Here is a 20,853-nt window from a genome sequence, read left to right as displayed (position 1 = left end):
GTATTCATGCTTCACTGCGGCATGGTATCTCAGTGGGCTAGCACTATTAAACCATCTTCAGTCTGGGCTAGTACAAGCAGCCGCACATACACATACACATGCATGCACGTCGTCATATGAGCGAAATATTCTCAAGTACGACGTTAAACCCAATTTCACCTCACCTCACTAAAGAATTTCTCATCCATAGATTTACCGTTGTGTGAATCACTTCTACATGCCATTCAAGGACCTATGGAACATATTCTAAGAAAACCACAAGACACTACTTTAACTACGTTGGTTATCATAACATCAATGTTCGTACTTACACTTGAAATTGTCTCACTGAACTTAGATAAGCACTTATCTAGAAATACAAACATAATTCAGATTTTTAATATTTAAAATACATGTGAACGAGCATGGCCAAAGAAAGATGGTCTAGAAAATACAAACATGCTCCAATAATATTGAACATGTCATTAAGCAATTCCATCTTCTGTATTCACTTTGATGCACTGGCTGACCTCCACCCACAGCCTGCCTTCATCGGCCATGTATCTACCCACACTGAAGATGTGTCTCTCCTCCACGACGTTCAGTAAGGTTGGAGGGATGTCCCCTCGTCTCACGTCCCCAAACAACACAAGAACAATGCTCCCTGCGGGCATTCTCGAAGACGAATACACAACATGGTTGACAATGAAGCGGCACCACTGATCCTCTACAAACGACTGAGTGATAATGAGGACCGTCTTCCAACTGGAATCTATTCCGTTGATGATGTCGTCGGCTATTTGTCCTCCAGGGATGGTATCTCTGTCCTTTAGGAAGAGTTTGAATCCATGTCTATCTTCCAGGAGTTCTCTCACAGTGTGACAAACGTACTGGTAATCGACATCGCTGTAGCCGATGTAGGCGTCGTTCGGGAAGTCAAACCGCCGTAAAGGACGGACTGTAGTTCTGTAGCCAAACAATCGCAGCACTATGTTTACAAGCAAGGTTTTTCTTACAACAACAATGTACATTCCAGCCATAGTAAGAATGGTCATTGCAAACCCTGAAACAGTTCCCGCCAGCATCAATCTCCCGTAACACGTCCTCCAGACTTTCTCATAGTTCTCGGCATAGTGTGAGGTATTATCGATGGTGCCATCGTCCTGGAGACAACCATATGTGCGACTTGGGACGAGATTAACGTTGGTGTTGGACAACCAGAGAATAAAGTTCAGGTTGTGACATCCACAGGACAGAAGATTGCCACTCAGGTTCAGGGTGAAGCTGTTGTTGGAGGCTAGGACATCCAGGAGGGTCATTTCAATATTGGATAAATCTACCACTGAATTATAACTGAGGTCGAGATTACGAAGGTTGGGGGTACTTGTCAAATCAAAGGGTATGCTTCTAAAACGATTCCTTGAAAGATCAATTTTTTCAAGAGGGTTATCAGCAAACATGTGTTTATCGAAAGACATCAAATTATTGTTAGCTAAAACAATACTTCTTAATCGCCGTAAAGGCCGGAGAAGTCGCTGCCCATTCTCCAGAAGGTAGTGTTCCGGGTTTCCAAGATCAGAATTGGTCATATCTAAATATGTTAAGCCAGGTAGCTTGTCAAATGAATTTTCTAATATACCCCCTAGCGGATTTCCAGATATATCTAACTGTGGTAGATTTGTGAGACCAAATATATTTTGAAATTGATTAAAGCCATTGTATGCAAAATTGACATATTCCAAAGAAGATGCATTCACAAACAGAACATTCAGCTGATGAAGTTGAACTGGAACCGACATTATAGCAGGAACATAAAGAAGACGCAGTGTCTTTGGTAAGTAAATATTAATATGAGGTCCTAGATTTTGCACTTGACGATGCAGTGTCTTTGTTAAGTTATCAATTCGAGGTTGTCCGAGATTTTGCCCTTGAACATCCAGTTCATCCCATGCAACTTTCGTTATCTTCAGAGAAATCATGTTTGGCGTCAGTGACATCATCAGGAACAATTTAGGACTTCCAAAGATGTAATTTTCTGATAAATCCAAGGACCGTATACACGCACAAAAAATTCCAGACATACAAAAGTTGTCATCAATCCATATAATCCTATTTCTCTTCAGGGAAAAAGAAGCAATACACACGTCATTTAGAATGTTCACTATCGACTCGGACAAGATCTGGTTTTCAATGGCAAGCCATGTCATACCAAACCCATCAAATGCGCCATCCATTGTCACTGAGGACAAGTTCCTCCCTTTAAGTCCATACATAGATTTTACTGCTGTAGTCGGAGGTAAATATCCTGAATACGACATATTGAGGATCCTTATAGACACAAAATGCGAAAATGCATTGCTCTCAATGTCTACAAGTGGACAATGATCAAGATTTACAGTTGCAATGGGCACTTTGGAAAAATAGACGAAAGTGTCATTTTTTAAGGACTTTAATTTACAACCCCGGAAACCCAGCAACAGTGTCGTAAGGTTAGTCATATTTGCAAAGAGTTTATCAAATGTAGTGACTTCAAATGTATCAAGACTTATTTCCTGGATAGATCTAAGTTTCCCAAAGGCCTTCGGGTAAGTGCCTTGCCTTTGGCCATCATTGTTGTGCAGGTGGATCTTCTGAAGCCTCTGTAGAGGAAGGAAGACTTCGTGTGGGAAGTCAGTATAGGTGAGCTTGTTTCCAACCATAAGGAGTACCCTCAAGCTGGTTGTTTCATTGAATGCATCCGCACTAAGCTTTGAAATGTTACTGAATGAAGCATCAAGGTATCGCAGATGAGGCAGAGGCAGTGATGTATTGTCTAAGATGGAGATATTGTTGTGACTTATATCCAGGATGGTTGTGTTTCCTGGCAAGTGATTAGGGACCCTTGTTAGATTGCAGTAGCTGCAGTTCACACGAGTTCCAGAGTGAAGATGATCAGGCGACTGACTACACCCACGAGCTGGGTAAATGCTTAAAAGTGCAAGACTGAGAACTCCCAACAGGACAATGGCCATTGCTCGTGTTGGTTTTCTGTGAAAAGGAAAGAATAGTAAATTTAATGTATCAAGTCTGAAAAAATGCTTTGGGTAATGTTTAGAATCATTAGCAGACAATTGCGAAACTAATGGTTTGGTTTGTTTGTTGTTTAACGCTGCACTCAGCAATAGTCCAGCTATATGGCGGCGGTCTGTAAATAATCGAGTCTGGACCAAACAATCTACGCAATTGGGATACAATGTATGCAAGTGGTATACTTGCTTGCTACACCTAAACGTCGCTTACAGTAATAATAAGGAGAGAGTACCGGTATATCCACCAAACTTTCCTCTTTGTTCATCACACAAACTTTTACATGCCACCTAAAGAACTTCCCCAAATCTAGCTGCTTGGGGTGTCTAATTGTCCTCAACAAGCTTGCTCATACATTGTGACTAAAATAACGACAACTTGCACCCAAACCATCAAAATCAAAAGTATTTACACAAACTTGAGAGGACTACCGTTATTTTGGCGTCCTTATTGACCCGATTTGTGTCATCCTTTTTCAAACAGCCTGAATCTTTTCGGACATGATCACGTCACCGTTCTTACAACATCACTTCCACCATCGGTGACATTTGAGAGTAATTATTTGTTATAATGACTGTTCTGTATACATTTTGAAAGAGAAATGCCCCAGTTGCTTTTACCAGATAAAGCCTGACATTGAAACATCCATTCGCCCAGATTTGACATATTTGCTGGAGGTTTATAATTCGAGTAAATAATCACTTCATAACATCCTTATCAGACGCTTGTGATATGTTCTGTACACCGTCTGGGATTTCTTGGTACGTAACTGATACGCCTTGTCGAGAAAACTATCACTCTTACGACCAAGTGCATTGCATATATAGACATAACATCGATGAATGGTCTTATATGACATCAGATTTGAAATAATGGTTCTCATGGATAGGAACAGATGCACTTTACAAAGAAAGTATTGTCATTCCATAGAAACACATTATTCTGTGATTTGTTATGGTCGTAATTATATCTGATGATACGAAAGAGGGTGTTCTGGCACAGGAGCCGAAGGAGTCGCCTATAAATAGAAATGACGTCACGCTACAAAAAATAGATATCAATGACATCTGATTGGTTAATGAGGGATGACGTCACGTTTATCTGGGTGCCGTGACCTTGACCCTTTACCTCGACCCTGTGTGACCTAGGTCCTTGACCTTAACCTTACATAATGAGCTTTGTGTTGATCTATGTTCATCCCCAGAAGGATAGCTTTGATTTAATATTTGAATATGTTCCAAATGCATTGTAATTGCAATTGAAATTGTACACAGTAATGTATGATGATGTATTTGTTTCTGTAGAATAAAGAAACACGGACAATGATGATGTGTGTAATGCTTAAACCGCCCAAAGACAATCTACCGAGATATCAACACTCTGTCTATTGGAATGAAAGAATCCCATGTGAACAGTGTGGACACACATTCTATCGAATGGATAATCATAAAATCCCACAACTGTCAGTTATAATCGAATACATAACCAGCGCCGAACTTTGGGAAATTAGAAATAAATAGATAGCACCAACTGGACTTACGTCTGAAAAACCTTCTGACCATTGATAGTTTCTGAGCATGCATTAATGTCTTTCTATTTGGCATGTTAAAGCCCCCATCTTGTTTGTCTTAGATAATTTGGCTTCTCTTAATTTGATCAGGTTTATTTTTCCAGATAGATTTAAAACATTTCTGTTGAAATTTATTTTGTAGTGTCATTATCTGGGTCCAGGAAGCACACTAAATAAATGATTTAACTTTGAGATGATAAAGATTTTAAAACAATATTTCTTCCAAAGGAGTGAAAGATTACGTGCGGGCCATATTGCCATTAACGTTTCACAACTTCTTATTTTTTCTTTGTAATTATTCTCTACCATATCATCTAAGTCTTGAGTAAAATGTATGATTCCAAGAAGATTAAAGTCACCCTGGTCCTAATTAAGATTTAGCTCTGAACATAGTTTAATTTTTCGATCTTTCTTTGATCCTATCCATCATGAGACGTGCTTTGTCGATGTTAACCTTTAAACCTGAAAATCTGGCGAAGAAATCTAAGCATTATTAAATGCTGTATAGAGACAACGTTCTGAACCATCCAGGGTACATGTTGTGTCGTCAGCGAATAGCTTCAGTAAATATTCAATGCTTCCAATTGGAAAGGGGGCGGTGGGGTAGCCTAGTGGTTAAAGCGTTGGCTCGTCACGCCGAAGACCAGGTTCGATTCCCCACATGGGCACAACGTGTTAAGCCCATTTCTGGTGTCCCCGCCGTGATATTGCTAAAAGCAGCGTAAAACTAAACTCAGTCAGTCAGTCCAATTGAAATACCCTTGATATTTGTATTGTTTCGTATCATTATTTCTAATATTTCCGCACATAAGATAAAGATATAGGGAGAGTGGATACCCCTTGGCGACAACCTCTTTAAATATCAAACATATCTATTCCATAACCATTAACATGAACATTCGATTCAATACCTTGATATAGAATTCTGAACCATCTTCGAATTGATTCACCAAAGGTGAAATAGGATAATGTTTTGTCTACCAGTCTACCGTATCGAAAGACAATAACTAAATTCTAAAAACAATAACTCCAGCTGATGTTACTCCATTATCAAGATGGAACTTCATGAAAGCTAACTGGCCTTTGTTTGAGTTACTCTTTACTGACAAACTAAACCCTGCTATTGATGCCCTTGATTCAGTTCCGACTGCGCAGATCGATGCTCATGCTGTTGATCACTGGATTGTCTGGTCCATACTCGATTATTTACAGACCGGCGCCAATAGGCTGGAATATTGCTGAGTGCGGCGTAAAACTAACCTCACTCACTCACTCACTTGATTCAGTTCAATTATTCTTTGATGAACAAAACAGAATAGCCGATGAGTGTATTCCCTATGTCCTCTACAAATCCACATATACGTAAACCATGGTTTAATAATGACTGCAAACAGGCTAGGAAAGCACGGGAAAACTCTGAACACTAATTTAATAAATATAAAATTTTAAAGGCTAAAGCACAGGTACATTTAAGCAAAATAAGTGCCAGTTTGGCAAAATTACGCTTTGAAAATATATTCACGGACGCTGATATCCAAGGTATGGAACATGATCCATAGAATTAAAGGTAAGGGTACCAAGCATACATCATCTCAAAACTGGGGATCAATTGTTAACAGATAAATATCATATCGCAAATATTCCGGGTGAAACACTTGCAAAACATTCTTCCTCGTCAAACTATGTTCCTAATTTTAACAAAATACCAAAAAATTGCAGGAAAAGAAACAAAGCAATTTTCATTCAGATAATGAGGGAAGACTATAACGAAATCTATTCTATCCATGAGCTTCATGCTGTTGAACAAGCTCACAATACTGCTACAGGAGCTGATAACATACATTATCAACTCCTGAAACACTTACATGAATCCTGTTTAGAGACACTATTGAATATTTTTTGATGACATTTGGACATCTCGTAAATTTCCTTCTTCCTGGCGTGATGCCATACTTGTACCCATATCCAAACCTGGACCAAGATTTTCGAAGCTCTCTTAGCGCTAAGATAGTCGTAAGTTAATGTTAATGTTTGGCACTTAAGACTATCTTAGCGCTAAGAGAACTTCGAAAATCATACACAGGTCCCTCTAATTAAAGGCCCATTTCCTTGATTAGCTGCGTTTGCAAAACCATTGAACATGGTCAATAACAGATCAACTTGGTACTTAGAGTCTAATAATTTAATCACAAATATTCAATGAGGTTTTCATACAAATCGCAGTACTACTGACCATTTAGTTCGATTGGAGTCATTCGTTAAGAATGCCATTATTAACAAGCAACATGCAGTGTCGATATTTTTTATTTGGAAAAAGCTTATAGCACGACAGGGAAGCACGGCAATATTTATATGATTGTGGTTTACGGGGCCGTTTGCCTCAGTTTATATCAAGTTTTAACTGACAGGCAATTACAAGTTTACGTGGGTTCTACCCTATCTCATCATTATAATCAGGATCAGGGTGTTTTATCTGTCACATTATTAAATATTAAAATAAACAGTTTATCACAAGTTTGAAATTAATGGATCGCTTTTTGTGGATGATTTTAATATTTCCTGTCATGGCAAAACATAAATATTATTGAAAAGCAGCTACAACTGTGTCTACATAAGATTGATAATTAGGTGTTTAGAAAATTGATTTAAATGATAAAATAAAAAATAATTGCATCTAATTTTGTCGTAAATATAAACAATTATGACTGCTCATGACTGATCCATTTTACAGCGGAGGCTAGTGCCTCACGCTAACGCGTCCTGTTTTTAAATTACATTTAGCGGTCTTAAATCAACGATAAAGGACCGCAAAATTGAAAAACAGAGTAGCTTTATCTTCTAATTCTAGAACGACAATGTGTGATACTCGATTCTGATTGGCTGAGGGCTCTTCAAATCCGTACTTTAAATGACAGTTTAAGGACCGCTAATTAAAGTGAACGATTCACCGCGTATGAATACAACGAACTCGTTGACCCTATTGTTCGTAAACAAACATGTCGGACATTGGCAATTTCTATCTCGGCAGCATCTTTGGTGTTTTTAAGTAAAAGCGAATGGTTTGAAGGAGAATTTCTTGACCCTAATCCCAGTGAAGAAACTACGAAGCTGGAAAATCCGTCAGCAGACGCAAAAGCGGCAGTATATTCAAAGCGGGTCCAGATCTACGTGTGTTGATGCTTAAACCGCCCAAAGGAACAATCTACCGAGATATCAACACTCTGTCTATTGGAATGAAAGAATCCCATGTGAACAGTGTGGACACACATTCTATCGAATGGATAATCATAAATCCCACAACTGTCAGTTATAATCGAATACATAACCAGCGCCGAACTTTGGGAAATTAGAAATAAATAGATAGCACCAACTGGACTTACGTCTGAAAAACCTTCTGACCATTGATAGTTTCTGAGCATGCATTAATGTCTTTCTATTTGGCATGTTAAAGCCCCATCTTGTTTGTCTTAGATAATTTGGCTTCTCTTAATTTGATCAGGTTTATTTTTCCAGATAGATTTAAAACATTTCTGTTGAAATTTATTTGTAGTGTCATTATCTGGGTCAGGAAGCACACTAAATAAATGATTTAACTTTGAGATGATAAAATTTTTAAAACAATATTTCTTCCAAAGGGAGTGAGATTACGTGCGGGCCATATTGCCATTAACGTTTCACAACTTCTTATTTTTCTTTGTAATTATTCTCTACCATATCATCTAAGTCTTGAGTAAATGTGATTCCAAGAAGATTAAAGTCACCCTGGTCCTAATTAAGATTTAGCTCTGAACATAGTTTAATTTTCGATCTTTTCTTTGATCCTATCCACATGAGACGTGCTTTGTCGATGTTAACCTTTAAACCTGAAAATCTGGCGAAGAAACTAAGCACATTAAATGCTGTATAGAGACAACGTTCTGAACCATCCAGGGTACATGTTGTGTCGTCAGCGAATAAAGCTTCAGTAAATATTCAATGCTTCCAATTGGAAAAGGGGCGGTGGGGTAGCCTAGTGGTTAAAGCGTTGGCTCGTCACGCCGAAGACCCAGGTTCGATTCCCCACATGGGCACAACGTGTTAAGCCCATTTCTGGTGTCCCCGCCGTGATATTGCTAAAAGCAGCGTAAAACTAAACTCAGTCAGTCAGTCCAATTGAAATACCCTTGATATTTGTATTGTTTCGTATCATTATTTCTAATATTTCCGCACATAAGATAAAGATATAGGAGAGAGTGGATACCCTTGGCGACAACCTCTTTAAATATCAAACATATCTATTCCATAACCATTAACATGAACATTCGATTCAATACCTTGATATAGAATTCTGAACCATCTTCGAATTGATTCACCAAAGGTGAAATAGGATAATGTTTTGTCTACCAGTCTACCGTATCGAAAGACAATAACTAAATTCTAAAACAATAACTCCAGCTGATGTTACTCCATTATCAAGATGGAACTTCATGAAAGCTAACTGGCCTTTGTTTGAGTTACTCTTTACTGACAAACTAAACCCTGCTATTGATGCCCTTGATTCAGTTCCGACTGCGCAGATCGATGCTCATGCTGTTGATCACTGGATTGTCTGGTCCATACTCGATTATTTACAGACCGGCGCCAATAGGCTGGAATATTGCTGAGTGCGGCGTAAAACTAACCTCACTCACTCACTCACTTGATTCAGTTCAATTATTCTTTGATGAACAAAACAGAATAGCCGATGAGTGTATTCCTATGTCCTCTACAAATCCACATATACGTAAACCATGGTTTAATAATGACTGCAAACAGGCTAGGAAAGCACGGGAAAACTCTGAACACTAATTTAATAAATATAAAATTTTAAAGGCTAAAGCACAGGTACATTTAAGCAAAATAAGTGCCAGTTTGGCAAAATTACGCTTTGAAAATATATTCACGGACGCTGATATCCAAGGTATGGAACATGATCCATAGAATTAAAGGTAAGGGTACCAAGCATACATCATCTCAAAACTGGGGATCAATTGTTAACAGATAAATATCATATCGCAAATATTCCGGGTGAAACACTTGCAAAACATTCTTCCTCGTCAAAGCTATGTTCCTAATTTTAACAAAATACCAAAATTGCAGGAAAAGAAACAAAGCAATTTTCATTCAGATAATGAGGAAGACTATAACGAAATCTATTCTATCCATGAGCTTCATGCTGTTGAACAAGCTCACAATGCTGCTACAGGGGCTGATAACATACATTATCAACTCCTGAAACACTACATGAATCCTGTTTAGAGACACTATTGAATATTTTTGATGACATTTGGACATCTCGTAAATTTCCTTCTTCCTGGCGTGATGCCATACTTGTACCCATATCCAAACCTGGACCAAGATTTTCGAAGCTCTCTTAGCGCTAAGATAGTCGTAAGTTAATGTTAATGTTTGGCACTTAAGACTATCTTAGCGCTAAGAGAACTTCGAAAATCATACAGGTCCCTCTAATTAAAGGCCATTTCCTTGATTAGCTGCGTTTGCAAAACCATTGAACATGGTCAATAACAGATCAACTTGGTACTTAGAGTCTAATAATTTAATCACGAAATATTCAATGAGGTTTTCATACAAATCGCAGTACTACTGACCATTTAGTTCGATTGGAGTCATTCGTTAAGAATGCCATTATTAACAAGCAACATGCAGTGTCGATATTTTTTTATTTGGAAAAAGCTTATAGCACGACAGGGAAGCACGGTATTTTGATTGTGGTTTACGGGGCCGTTTGCCTCAGTTTATATCCAAGTTTTAACTGACAGGCAATTACAAGTTCGCGTGGGTTCTACCCTATCTCATCATTATAATCAGGATCAGGGTGTTTTATCTGTCACATTATTAAATATTAAAATAAACAGTTTATCACAAGTTTGAAATTAATGGATCGCTTTTTGTGGATGATTTTAATATTTCCTGTCATGGCAAAACATAAATATTATTGAAAAGCAGCTACAACTGTGTCTACATAAGATTGATAATTAGGTGTTTAGAAAATTGATTTAAATGATAAAATAAAAAAATAATTGCATCTAATTTTGTCGTAAATATAAACAATTATGACTGCTCATGACTGATCCATTTTACAGCGGAGGCTTAGTGCCTCACGCTAACGCGTCCTGTTTTTAAATTACATTTAGCGGTCTTAAATCAACGATAAAGGACCGCAAAATTGAAAACAGAGTAGCTTTATCTTCTAATTCTAGAACGACAATGTGTGATACTCGATTCTGATTGGCTGAGGGCTCTTCAAATCCGTACTTTAAATGACAGTTTAAGGACCGCTAATTAAAGTGAACGATTCACCGCGTATGAATACAACGAACTCGTTGACCCTATTGTTTGTAAACAAACATGTCGGACATTGGCAATTTCTATCTCGGCAGCATCTTTGGTGTTTTTGAAGTAAAAAGCGAATGGTTTGAAGGAGAATTTCTTGACCCTAATCCCAGTGAAGAAACTACGAAGCTGGAAAATCCGTCAGCAGCGCAAAAGCGGCAGTATATTCAAAGCGGGTCCAGATCTACGTGTGTTGACGTCGACAACACACGTCGGCCCACACGTCCTAACCTGACCGCTTCCTTCCCGGCCGTAATGTCCAATCCTTCCACTTCCACTGTCCATGTATCCCACATAAAACGTGGCATGTCAGGTCTTTTTCCAAATTGGGAATAGTAGGGTGGTTATCAACAATTATTTCCGTGAATAAAGTAAGCGACAATTATTTCCGTGAATAAAGTTAGCGACGACAAAACTTTGCGAGTTCACTGCTTGCATGTGGGCGAGTCGATTGTCATACAGTAGGGGAGATCAATAATTCGCTTTTGAAAATCACATAATTGTACTTGCTCACAGTATAAACTGTATTTTTATTTATGTATGCTACTTGTTACAAATACAAGCATATTGGTTCCTGAAATATAGCATTTATGTTGTTGAAAAATGTCTTATTTTGTTCATTACACAACCTGTCCCTCAACGGGACGATTCCAAGCGATTCCCAGGAAAAGGTCCTTTGCGCTTTGTGTTCTTGCGCGCCAAACAGTTCGTTTTATAACGTTTATCAGTCGTGCTAGACTGAAGATAAAGCTACTCTGTTTTTCAATTTTGCGGTCCTTTATCGTTGATTTAAGACCGCTAAATGTTTAATTTAAAACCTAGCTTTATCTTCTCATTATCAGCTCTAACATACATCATTAATCAGTCTAAATATAAGCAGTTCATATTTTTTCAGATTCTCTTTAATGCCTTCAGGTTATTAATAACATAACAAATAAACGTTCACTTTTTATTGAAATTCTTCAATTGTATAATGATCTTGCTACTGGCAAATATGATATCGTCTCTTGTTGGTGTTGGTTTACGATTGGCATAGGGCTAAGATCGGTTAGTGGAACCCAGGGTGCCGTTTCACTAACCGATCGTAGCCCCTATGCCAATCAAACCCCTAAAATCAATCTTAGTGTGACGTTAAGATCGGCATACCGTTCCACTAACCAATCTTACCCAAGTCAATCGTAAAGTTAAGATTCAAAGTCTAAGTTGCTCATGACCAACTTAGGATAGCTAAAATCAATCGTAGAGAAACCAAAATGGTGGCTTTCCTATTCTATGTGAAAAATAAGAGCAAAGCAATTTCACCGTGAGCGTCCCCTAAAATCCCCATGAAATGAATTTGTATATTTCTGTGATGTAAACAAACACTGCACCGAAGCCTTACAAATGTCAGGCCAGTCTGACCACTGTTGTCATAGGAACACAACCGAGCGAGTCGGTGTAACACGGTTGTACAACCATATTGCAACGTCATGGTTAACAATGTTCTGAAGCAAAAGATACAAATATGTTTGATTTCACTGCGCATATTTGGTGGGGATTCTAAAGGCAGGCCGCGTGTTATTCAAGACCATTGACAGATTCTACATACGTTATAGACCATTCTTAATGAGGCCTCATGAATATTCATATCTGTACCAAAACGAGGCTAAATTGGGCAAGGACACAATCGCATAATGGCGACAAATCTCAATGTATACTTCCGGGTTTCAAATTTCCCTTGAATGGTACATTACGAAACTGTCCAGTAGTTCAGGGAAATCGCAGAGAAAGGGGAAAGCGCTACAAAAATGTTTCTGTAGCATATCCACGGATTGAAGGGTGAATAATTAATGTACTCCGTCTTCACAACACATCACGATAAGTCATATGACCTAGATATCTAGGTTAACGTTTACCATGTTGCGCAGCATTTATGAAGGGAAGCTACTCTAAAGTCACAATAGTGGAAATATTACCAAGGGAAGTCAATTACGTTTACTTTATCAACATATGAACAAAGCAAAAGACTCAACGTATTTCCTGACCTGGATTCAAATCATCCACTTCCACATGGGAGTAGTGTTGTTAATTCTTGAGCTGGATAATCGAGATTATAAGTAATATGTAGATCAAGATAGCTCCTCGAGTGGATCTGGACCAAACACAATTGTATTATTCATGTGATGAAATTATTTGTTTGGTATTTTTTCTGTTTAAAATGTTTTGTCCTATCGACTCTGTTTTATAGATATAGGGTATTTAATCACGCACATATTTTCAGTTGTACCTACTGGTGATGGCGATGTGCGCGTAACTACATGTTACAATCGCAGAGGAACAACGCCACATCATCATGTAGAAACTATTTATTTCAATCAACATGAGTGGGACACAAAGTGCAAGACAAAACTGGATGATGTTTTTTCAAGTTCTTTCTTGACTGATTTGGTGGTGAATAATTATTTTACCTAAATGGTACCTGCAAGGGGAATATTTGAAACAATTTTCAATACTGTGTTACTATACCATAAAATTGATTTATTGTAGATCTGGTGTATTTATTCTGTACCACTGTAACTGAAAACCTTTTTAAGGAGAACATATCATCAGATTAACATAACAGGATTCACACTACAGCAAACAATTAGTAACCTAAATAAATAATGAACACCTGGAGTGCAGTTAACAAAACTTTATTCTGAAATGGTATCTTAAAAAGTCCAATAACAATAGACACATTAACAATAGCTTCCAACTGTAACACTGATGAATAACAATACAATTTTCAGAGAATGCAAATTAAAATATATTAAGTGCAGTATTTATGTTGATAGAAATATCTTTTAGATTAGTCTGACATGAATGACAACAATTACAGCTGGATCAATTCATAATTTATCATAGTTTTCTCCCCTTACACATTATCATAATCTCTTACCTTTGAATGTTTTTTCTTTCTGATTCCCAACTAACTCTTTTCAAACAGGATGAAATAAATTCTTTTCATCAATTATTAATTAAACATCAGCAAATGAGTTACATCTACAACTATGCCATTATGAAAGACCTTTCTATTATTCAGCTAAATCCATCAATGTGTATGTATTACAGCTGTCTCTTTTTCATCCATCATTTACACAACACAAAAGCACGAAACAATTTCATTTACAATTATGTCTGTCAATTCTTGAGCTGTTTGGGCAAGGTACATCACAAAACCTGGGAAGATATTCAACAAATGAAAACGTTCCAGCTAATCAGTGCCAATGTTTGAAATGACGGAATACTTTTAGCATCATACATGAATTTACAAACTCCAAACTTTTCAAGTTCAAGTTTTCTGTTCAATTTTTCTATTTTGTCAACCTTTTCCTTGAGTTGCCTCTCCTGTTCATGTAAGTTTTGCTGGAGTTGTTCTATGTAGGACTGGGGGTCAGTGGCTGCTGTATCACTCTCTGCTTCACTGTAATATAAGCATTGTAAAGCATCACTATTATCTCTTCGACCACACAAACAATAAATATATCTCTGGAATTACAAATATTCATCAAGGAATGGAGGCTAACATCATTTAATATTTTAGACAGTATGGGCAATCAATATTTTTATATGTAAATAACATAGCATATAGGTCAAAGTTCAGTTGTAATAAATTCTTTAAAATCATGTCAGTTGGCAAAATTAACTTAATACGATCTGACATTCTTACTGTATCTGAGATGGTGACTGTGGTAGATTCCTGAGCTGGTGACATGCTCTCTGACTCTTAATTAGCAGCATCTGAAATGGATATTTGGACACTAAATATATTTCAGTTGTTGTACTTAGATTGTCCTGTAATATTTCCTGTATTTCCCTGAAGTACTGGTCAGTATGCAGTAATTTTGAAATATTTAAGATTTTTTAACAGCATCTGTGTGTCCTGCATATACATGTACTTGAAATGTTACTTTGATTTGCAGCCAGTCTAATTTCACTGATACAGAATATTTGCAAATGAAATTCCCTTGCCATCATGAAAAGAGTGTCTCCACATGTCATTATTCTTAAAAAGAATATACAACAGACCGTTCATAATTTATGACTAATGATGATAGGTGATCATGATTTTTAGGTGCGGTGTTTGTGGGGGTTTGAGTGTCTCCCAGTTTGTTTTGGGAGGCAGGGGAGGGGTCAATTGTGTACATATGAACTAGGGGGTGATCACTAATTTTGAACATGACAATGTGTGTGTGGGGGTGTGGGGGTGGGGGTGTTTGGTTGGTTGGTGAATGTGTCTGTGTGTGTGTGACATTCACATTGTACATGTGCCCCCTAACATTAAAACCTTGCATAGTGAACAAGTGAACTGTTTGTACATTTCACGGCTAGACTATGCCATGTGCCGTAATTATTTTGTACTTACTATGAATCATTTTCCAGGATTTCTCCGTATTTTCGTCAACCACTGCCTTCTTCTGATCTTATTCTTGGAAATATGTTGAAAAGATACCGTACAATCCTTATGGGCATCACTCCAACGCAAAGGCACACAGCAGTAATCTTTCCTTTTCGAGGTCGCCATTTTCAAGGTTGGGTCAACCTATTTAAGCCTCGCTTTCGATTTGACCTCGAGGTCATGCATATTGGTTAAGAATGGTCTATAGCCTCGTCACGCCTTGTTTATTCTGATTGACAAGGTTCAGGCACATATCAAAAGCTCTGACAAAATTGACATTTTAAAGTCCAGACTTAAAACCTGTTCTCAGTATATTACCCATAATCTCGGCTGTAAATATACTCTAAATTGTACACAGCGCTTTGAGCATGCCCAATGATGTGGAATAGGCACACTATAAATATGCATTTATTAATATTATAGAATGCCTGATACCCAGCGTTCACATGCACTTGCACCTGAAACCAAGGTGCAATATTTTTTGCTCTAGGTTTTTCTCCACGTTTACACTCGGTTGGAAAAATACCCATGCCCGGCCCAGAATATTTCACTTCAATAACCCATGCTTGTCGTAAGAGGCCACTAACGGGATCGGGTGGTCAGGCTCGCTGACTTGGTTGACACATGTCATCGGTTCCCAACTGCGCAGATCGATGCTCATGCTGTTGATCACTGGATTGTCTGGTCAGACTCGATTATTTATAGCTAAGATACATAGCGACGCTCATGTTAGTGAACGCTATGCATCTTAGCTCGATTGTTTACAGATTGCCGCCATATAGCTGGAGTGCGGCGTAAATCTAAACTCACTCACCCACTCCACTCAGTTGGTTCGTAAACTACTTCCATCATTTGCTAGGCTATGCAAAGAAGATAACTCGTGCCTCGCATTCCTCTATCTCTCGCACGAAAAGAGTCTCGATCTAAGCTTGGATCGGATCGTAAGATCGGGACCGATAACGATCGGCCTAAGATTGGGTAGTGGAACGGATGTAACTTTTAGCTAAGACGATTGTAAAATTGGCGTAACTTGCTAAGATTGATCTTAGATAAGATCGGTTAGTGGAACGGCACCCAGATCTAATAATTTGTGGTAAAGCAGCATGAAAAAAATATTTTCTTCATGACCTTAATGACGTTGTTTGGTGTTTTATTTTGAAGGGGGCTCCACCCACAGAAATCCTGTGAAAACATTATTAGCTATTAATAAGTACAGTGAAACCTGCCAATACCTGCACCTGTCTAATCCGGCACACTCTCAAAACTGGCATATAATTTTGGTTCCGCCAGTTTATAACGATAGTATTATCAGTAAATATTGTTTAATCCGGCACCTGTCTACTACGTATTCTATTCTATTTTTAAACTGTAATTAAACCTGTCTAAACCGGCATGGGTATGAGCAGTCCAAGCAAGGACCAATAATCAAATACACTAATTAATCTCCTAACGATAGATAATCAGGAAGTAGTGATTGCGCGGTGAATCAAACTCTAAGCCGGCATGGGTATGAGCAGTCCAATCAAGGTCCCAATCAAAGGCATTATAGAGATAAACAGATTGACGAGTTTATATGACAGCCATGTCGGAAAATGATCGTCACTGTCAAATCCGGCACCCTGTCTAAGCCAGCATTATATTTTGGTCCCGTGGGTGCCGGTTTAGACAGGATAGTCAATATCCAACCGGTCATTCAAACCAGTTGAGATCACTCTGTTCCGCTTGAACTTGTACTTCAGAGGTCGCTGAAGCGAATAGGCATCTTGAGCAGTTAGCCATTTCTTGATATGATGCAAGCTGATATCAAATTTCTCTTCCTTTTTTCATCATGTGATATAACGTAGTTGAACCTGAAAAGGAGGCTGGGTGTTCAGGCTTCAAATAAATGCTGGACTCTTTCCATCCTTCAGCGGGCATGGTTATAAGACAGCTGTGCTTGTGTCCGTTAGGACGACCTTTAGCGCTAGGTGTGCTAAAAGGTGCTGTCGAGGCCTCGATTTGGGGAATTAGCTATAGGGAGTAGGGGTGTCACGATACGCCAATCACACGATACGATACGTATCAGGATTTTAAGGCCACGATACGATACGTATCTCGATACATAATTTTCGCATCTTTTCATAGCATTACCTTACCGGCAACGTACGCGCTCGCTGATTGGTCCATCAAAATAGTCTAGCCAATCACAAAGCTGTTAGTTCCAACCTATCTTTTAAGTAAAGCTAGCTACATCTATTTATCTGAGGCGATCTCGTATAATTTTACTATCAAGACTTTGAAGGAGATGGATAAAGCATAAAAATTGGATCGATAAAGTTTTAAAATAGGAATCGACACACACAAGCATGTATCTCGTATCGTCAGTAAAATGTATCGATGCATCGATACATTCGCGTATCGTGACACCCCTAATAGGGAGCGAGCCTTGAAACAAGAAAGGAGAGAGCTGTGAGTTCCTTCGGTTTTATTCAAGCAAGTGTCCTTGCATGACACTCAAAATACATCAATTCATACATAATAATGACATACAATAATAGAAATAGTAATCAATGATATCCTAATACAGTTTAAGTCTAAGTCAGGTAATACAAGCAATGTGCGGGACAACAGGGTATGTACGGTAACTGCTTACAGAAACATAATACAAATAATACAACATTTCCTTGAGTAACTACGGTACTGATAAATAGCAACCTGACGGATAAATTATTCATCAACAACAAATGCAAAGAACAAGTACTGAGTGGAGCGCCCAACGGTTTAATTACAGCATGTAGTGCCTAGTTCATTAACTGTTGTGCAGATTTATGACTATTACGTTATGTCGCGCCTAGTGCGTTAACTACGGGGCCCATTTATGACAATTACGGTATGTAGTGCCTATTGCGTTAACTACGGTAGGAATTTATGATTATCACGGTACGTTGCCTTAATGTATTGACTACGGTAGAATTTACGACTATTACGGTTTGTCGCGCTTAATGCATTAACTACGGTAACGGTTTATGACGAGTGTAAGTAAATTTCCGTTATCACCATACATGCCTTGAGCAAATACGGTAAACGGCGAGAAGTGCTCAGATTTGACATATACCATTTAACTCCGGTATTGACTGTACGCACGCGGATCGGAACGTTTAATATATCAATTTCAAATACTTATCGTGTTGGTGATATATCAAAACACAAATGTTGGCTGTAAGGTGCATAAGAAAATCCCTGGATATATCTAAAACTAGCATTTACAATGGTAGGTATTTCTAAAAGTGCTTCAATATCGTAGGAATGGTTCAAACCTGACTCTAACATTTTCTAGACAATAATTACAAAGAAATAACAACTTAGACATAAACAAGAATAAAGTTTAAATGTTTCTTATCTTGAAACAAGAAATGAGAGAGCTGTGAGTTTCTTCGGTTTATTCAAGCAAGTGTGCCTGAGATGGTAGAACCCAGGATTTTATAACCCACAGCTCTACTCGTTTGCCATTATGAAGAATCTATAAAGTTGAAGTTTCCATATTCGTTATCTGTCCTATGCTGACAATGTTTACTACACAAGCTAGGTGGTAAGAAGATGATTACCTAACAAGGTTTGATTTTCTTTATGGTGTAGCCACGGTCAACTTGCGCCAACTGGTAACAAAATATCAATCAGCGCTTGGCCATGGCATTTTACGACAGGATAAAGGGATGGTGTGATGATAATCTCGATCTTGTTCACCAAAAGTTGATTTTTGATTACGACTTAGTTGGAGGTAAAACATTCTCCTGCTGGGATGAGACTACTTATCTGTACTTGACCAAGGGATGTACCCGAGAAGAAAGGCCGGAGCCGATACAGCTCAATAACTTCATCTTTGATTAATTAGTTTAAGGTTGGCGTGGACGCGTTTGCTAATTGCCTACTGCTGCGCTTGACATGTGGGGCTAAGAACAAGACAGACTATACACAGCCACCCTCGTTTGTAATGAATAATTTGTGAAAAATATAAAAATGTATGAAGAAATATATGCATTGTAATAGTTAGAATAGAAATGATATGAAAACAAACATAACCTGGCTTTATAAGCAGTGGTGCAAGGTTGTATAACCATAATTCAAAAGGGTTGTTTACACAGGTGACTGCCCTTCCTTCCACCGTCTCTCTAAGTGACCTCATTTCTTTCCTGGTTATTGCACAATAACCTGAAATCGCCACGGTCTTTGACAGAACTGGCCGGTAAACATAATACACAAACTGCTAATACAAAGGTGTGTATCACTCAGAGCATAGTTACCTCAAACCACAGGTAGATCTAATTCGGGGGTCAGTAATAAATTCCTCATGCGCCCACTGGGTGAATTCTTGCTTGACTTAAACCCAGCCAGACACCACATGTAGGTCTCTGACCCGACCTGACAAAGGGGGCGCTCCGTGACTACCGACCTGCATTTAGTACATTCGATTCATTTTCCACCTACAGAAAAAGAGGCTCAAACATGGCGGGAACAATCAAATGTGTTTATGTCATGTCACCGCCAATACTCATTAACCAATCACCATTCAGCTTTTTGGATGACACATTTATCATTTAACCAATAACTAATAAGCACAAAGCTCATTATGTGACGACATACACATCAAGTAAGGTTAAGGTCAAGGACCTAGAGGTCACACACGGTCGAGGTCAAAGATCAAGGTCACTATCCCTATCCCTAGAGTCGCCTGTAACGACAAGCATGGGTTGCTGAAGGTCAATTCTAGCACGGATCTTCACGAGTGTAAAGCTGGTTCTAATCAAACCAACGACGTTTGAAACTTCACGGGTTTGTATGAATGAGAGGAACAATGGAGTATGCAGTGTACCCAGACGCTTTTGTCATTTCCACTATCAAATGCAAACTCATTTCGCGCGTGCAGAAAGCAAGGCAACAAAGCCGTTCAGCAGATGAACATAATGGCCCTCGATTCAAGCGAGACTGCATTGACGATTGATCATTCAAGTTACTGTTTGAACATAAATGTGTTTGGACGGGCGGGTTCACCTCGGAATAGACGACTGGTTACCTTGCATTTGTCGGAACAGACGACATTCTTCGTTGACTGCTCTGCTACCCGAAAAGGAAGTGTAAAATTCAAAGGCCATCTCTGTCTGCTATCTCTTTCAAACAATGTAGAATGGGCTTAAGTGTAGCCTAGGAAACACGTCTGACGTGGTCATATAATCTCCGCCCACTGATGAATATTCATGACTATTCTACACTTAAGCCCATTGTACATGCATTTAAGGTCACAACACACGTGCTCCTATACCCGTGTGTTAGGTCATATTCACTTTCTACTTTCTAGACTGATCACAATTGTATAATATGTTTGCATAAATCTAAAAAAAGAGCAGCATGACTGATCTCAGTTGTATGATATGTTTGCAGTTATGATTTTGTAAATACTGCGCTACTCGGAATG

The 20,853-nt window shown here is 38.5% G+C and overlaps 1 protein-coding gene across 1 annotated transcript; it reads right to left on the bottom strand.

The window, feature by feature from the left end:
- Positions 1-464: 464 nt before the first annotated feature.
- On the bottom strand, positions 465-20,513 carry LOC124286564 (toll-like receptor 4). The gene is made up of 2 exons (XM_046722935.1): positions 20,455-20,513; positions 465-3,006 (listed from the first exon to the last, which is right to left on the bottom strand). Exons 1-2 carry the CDS (start codon positions 20,478-20,480, stop codon positions 465-467), a joined length of 2,568 nt encoding a protein of 855 aa, XP_046578891.1. The 5' UTR covers positions 20,481-20,513.
- Between the last annotated feature and the right edge of the window lie 340 nt (positions 20,514-20,853).

Source organism: Haliotis rubra, unplaced genomic scaffold (assembly GCF_003918875.1).
Source record: "Haliotis rubra isolate DU_JTF1 unplaced genomic scaffold, ASM391887v1 Scf386, whole genome shotgun sequence".
Taxonomy (NCBI): Eukaryota; Metazoa; Mollusca; class Gastropoda; order Lepetellida; family Haliotidae; genus Haliotis; species Haliotis rubra.
This window is presented reverse-complemented; position numbering and strand designations above follow the sequence as displayed.

Excerpts from the sequence above, each read along its gene's own strand:
- LOC124286564 (XM_046722935.1), bottom strand. The coding sequence starts at position 20,480 with ATGTCGTCTGTTCCGACAAATGCAAG. Across the intron at positions 3,007-20,454 it reads TCTGTTCCGACAAATGCAAG|AAAACCAACACGAGCAATGG; the intron begins GTAACCAGTCGT and ends TCCTTTTCACAG.